The following is a 4,652-nucleotide window of genomic DNA, read 5'->3' as shown; positions in this document are numbered from 1 at the left end:
TGCCTAAAAGTCATTCAGCCCAGCGCTGTCGAGACCTCCCCACCCCAGCATCTAGATGCTAGCCCCCGGAGATTTTAGAATATCAAAAAAGATACCTAATGTTTAGACACCCCCCAATACCCTATGTTTGAACCAAATGGCTGGTGTTTGAACCACATGCCTTAGGCTTCAAAGATAACTTTGAGGCGGTTTTAGCGCGAAAAAATACGACACCACTAGAGTCCGACGGCTACAAAAGCTAAGCAAAACATGTCCCCTGTTAGCTTCGTTTTAGCGCATTTACCCTACAGCATTCCCCCAGGAATAGTTATCGGACGGACCCCGTTAAAAAAGATCATCTGGGAAAAACCTCCTCATGGATATTTCTCAAGGTTAGTTCTTGAAATAAATATTTACATATGCTATATATTAGATTTGTTTGTTCTTGGGAATTGTTTGAAAACGTTGTGTTATAGAAATATTAAACAGGCCTTAGGGCCTGGATTCTTAACGTATAAAATGTCAATATTAGCTAAAATGATTAGAGCTTTAATATTATCTAATGTTTTTTTAGATTCTCAAACCTTCACTTAGATTCTGCGAGATATAACTGAACTCGAACCGGCCGTAGGGTCTCCGGAACAAATTGCTTACATCCCAACGCCGACCCTGAATTGTAGTAAGTAAGATCCAAGAATTCCGTAAGAATATTTATACCTTAAAAACAAAAAGTGTCGGCATCTTATATTAAAAGTTATTTTATGTGTTTACAGCGGAAATACATCCTAGAACGGGTGCCATAGGGAGTCTACACGGTTTCTGTGAAGGATATGCCTACGAGACAATTGTGCCCTACTCCCAGGATGTATTTACACACAAGCCGCAAACAGAGACTTTAAACGGCCTGTCAACTCCCCTGACCCAGGACCGTTGGACGCCCCCTATTAAACACCAACGGACAATCAGGGCCCAGATCCACAGGTCCGCTTCACCCGAACAATACTACTGGGAGGCTATTCACGAGACAGCGTTACAAGGACAAGGTATGAATCAATTATCATTTATATATATATTTTATTTTTATGCCTGAATATGTTTAAACATGGACTAATGCTGTTTTTTTTGTTGTTTTTTTTACTTTCAGGCTCACAAGCTACAGACCAGGCAGATGCTATAATTAGGGTTGCCCAAAGACATGTTCCCGAGTTCTCAGAGCTTCTTCAGAACAGCCCTCTTCAAAAAAGCCGAGGTATTTAATTAATGTATTGTTAATATATAGGCTTATATCTGAAATGTATTTTACATTTTTATCAAACATATTTTAGGGTTAATAACCTATTTTTCTGTATGTATTATTTTTAATGCAGACTCCTCGCCGGCTTATAAAGACATCCAAGAAGCTACACATCTAGATCCCGAGGAGGCGCCAAAGACCCCAGTCACCAGAACAGCGAAGCCTGATGATTTCAAAGTTTTAAATGACATTTCTGAGGTAGACGATTTGATGTTCTGTGAAGTGGCCAACCTTATTGAAGCGGCCAATTCTGGTGGGGCAACAGCCTCTTGTGAAATAGACCAAGCCGTGCTTTTCAAGGCTTTTACACAGGGTTTAAAATCACGAAAGGCTTTACTTCAACGTCGTATGGGTATTCTATTCGAACATCAATACAATCAGGATGTGTCATTCTGGCGTAGAGAGCTTCCCCGCATGTTAAACAACAGTAGGGTTAAAACAAGCAAATACCTCCGTTAAAAAACACATATGTAAAAAAACACAAGCACACACATCCTTAAGTAGAGAAATGGCGCCCCCTATAGACCTAAGCGAGACAATTGAAACCCTCTTAGCGGAAATCCCTACAGAGCTCCAAGATATAATTAACCATATGAATGATTCTGGGCTAATTGACATAGGGGCTATAGATGAAAACCTATTATCCCAGATTCCCTCCGAACTCATTGAAATTATTACACGTATGAATGAGTCAGGGTCTGCAGATGAAAACAGGTTATCACAGATACCCGAATCAATCATATCTTTAATTACCCAGATGAACGAGAGCCCTAGGTTTAATTCTGCACCCCCTACACCTCTAAGCCATCCTTTAACACCCATGTTCGAAGAGGAAACCCAATACGATGTTTTTGAACAGCTGAACAAATGTCTATCAAATCTGGAGCGGGAAGGTCTTGATCACAATGTACAGAACGAGAGCCCTAGGTTTAATTCTGCACCACCTACACCTCTAAGCCAGCCTTTAACACCCATGTCTGAAGAGTCTGAAACCCAATACGATGTTTTTGAACAGTTGGACAATTGTCTAGCAAATCAGGATGGGGATGGTCTTGATCGCAGTGAACATGTTTTGTATCGAAATAAATTCCACAATATTGAGGTTCGACAGTTTTTCAATTTCGCATGGGGGGGTCAGATTCGGGAATATGCTGTGTTTTACGTAATGCTTATGGACACTTTGAATGAACTGGTAGATAGAGTTAGAGCTTATAGCCAACCAAGGGATACCTTACAGTTGGAAATTTTTGGAGACAGTCTGCAGAGCCGTGTGTCGCTTATTTTAAATAGGGGTGAAGCAGATCTTGAACAATTTGTTAACCTGCTAGAACGCCTTGTTCAGTCAAATTTAAACGTGCTAGCAGATAGGACCCTCGAACTTGTAGTACAATTAGTCCGGCCACCACAAGGGGGCGGCGGGCAGAGACGTAAACTCGATAGCCTGATGCAGTCCGAAATCATAAGCAATAAAAAGGCCTATCTCATAATCGTTCACAATCATGGTAATAAGCTATGCTTTGCCATAGGTTTGGCCCACTTACTCAGCCCAGGATGTACAGAGCGCGAAGCGTTACAGAAAGCTCAAGAGCTACAAAAGGCTGTGGGTTTAGGTATACAGGAGGCTGTGGCTTTCTCCGACATAGGCAAATTTGAAAACTTTCTGAATATCAAGATTGTGGTTTTGTACCACAGTAGAGCTAAAGACGCTCTCTTGAAGTTCCAAAATATACAAGAGCCACACCCTAAGACTATGTACTTTTATGTGCAAAATGAGCATTACTATGCCGTAACTAACATCACAGCATTTTTAGGCGCCCCATATGTCTGTCCAGCCTGTCATACCGGCTACACCCGCAAGGGGGGGCACTCGTGCCGTTATAACTGTTTAGTATGTCTGGATAAACATTGCCCTATGCAACCGCTAAACTTGACACCCTGTGAGGATTGTCACCGCACATGTCGTTCGGCCTACTGTTACGAAAAACACAAAACTGAAACATGGCACCCCAAGGCCTGTAAATCTGTAAGCAGTTGTGACATTAACAAGAAATGTCCAAAATGTCATTGCAATTACAACCTTAAAATAGACAGCCCTAAACCCCATGTTTGTGGAATTCTACATTGCCCAATCTGTAAAGGGCCCTTGAAAAGCAGAGACGCAGAACTTGTTCAAGAAGTACCACATGAGTGTTACATTCAGCCCTTGGCTGAAGATGAACATACAGAGAAATATGTTTTTTATGATTTTGAGACAAATCAGCAATCAGGGGTTCACTTGCCTATTTTTGTATCTACCATGACTTTCACCGGTGAAAAGTGGTCGGCCGAGGGGCCCGATTGCGCCCGACTCTTTCTAAAACATTTTAGAAAGGCCCAGTACAGAAACTTCTCGTTTATAGCTCACAATGCGCGAGCCTATGACTCCTATCTGCTTCTGAACCCTTTGATACAGCAAGGCGTGGCGCCCAGTGTCATTGCTCAAGGGAGTAAAATCTTATGTTTTGTTGACCACACCTTCAAACAGAGATACATTGACAGCTTAAGCTTCTTACCCATGAGATTGGCTCAAATGCCAGAGGCCTTGGGTTTTGAAAACTCGGTCAAAGGCTATTTCCCCCACTTCTTCACATCTGAGGAGAATCTACATTATATAGGAGCTTATCCAGCCCCCGAAATGTAAGGTTGTGATCAAATGTCTACCAAAGAGCGTGAGAAATTCATGACGTGGTACGAGACAGTAAGACATGGAACTTTTGATTTTCATAAAGAGATGGAATCATACTGTGACAATGACGTGGTTATACTACGTGAAGGATGCCTCAGATTCAGAGAAGAGGTAATCAAAGATGCAGGCATTGACCCCTGGAGCTGTACAACTATTGCATCCGCGTGTATGAAAACCTATCGTACACACTATCTAACTCCAGCATCTATAGCGATCCCATCGCCAGACAACTACCGACGACAATTCAAGGCCTACTCTAGTGGCTCCATTCAATGGTTGGAGTACCTAGCCCAGGATAAAAATGTTTTTATCCAACATGCTTTGAATCGGGGGGAGAAGGCTTTTGGGCCTTACCATGTAGATGGATACACATAGATTGACGGTGTTGAGACAGTGTATGAGTACAACGGTTGTTTCTTCCACGGTTGTAAATTATGCTTTGTCCCCCAGGCCATGTGTGTCCTAACCCAAAAGACTTTTGGGGAAATGTACCAAGAGTTTCAAGACAAACTGAATTCTTTAAAGGCTACATACGGGTTAAAAGTTGTGGTTTTGTGGGAACACGAATGGACAGCCCTGAAAAAGGCGGATCCTCATGTTCAGGCCTTCCTTACCCAATATGACCCTCCAGAGCCCCTGGAACCGAGACAGGCC

At 42.4% G+C, this 4,652-nt stretch overlaps 1 protein-coding gene across 1 annotated transcript; it reads left to right on the top strand.

The window, feature by feature from the left end:
* Positions 1–249: 249 nt before the first annotated feature.
* On the top strand, positions 250–2,966 carry LOC129817090 (uncharacterized). Its single transcript, XM_055872047.1, has 5 exons — positions 250–258; positions 574–658; positions 753–1,022; positions 1,124–1,228; positions 1,347–2,966. The coding sequence occupies exons 1-5, from the start codon at positions 250–252 to the stop codon at positions 1,730–1,732; spliced, it is 855 nt and encodes a 284-aa protein (XP_055728022.1). The 3' UTR covers positions 1,733–2,966.
* Positions 2,967–4,652: the final 1,686 nt, after the last annotated feature.

This window comes from Salvelinus fontinalis, chromosome 20, assembly GCF_029448725.1.
Source record: "Salvelinus fontinalis isolate EN_2023a chromosome 20, ASM2944872v1, whole genome shotgun sequence".
In the NCBI taxonomy this organism is placed as follows: Eukaryota; Metazoa; Chordata; class Actinopteri; order Salmoniformes; family Salmonidae; genus Salvelinus; species Salvelinus fontinalis.
This window is presented reverse-complemented; position numbering and strand designations above follow the sequence as displayed.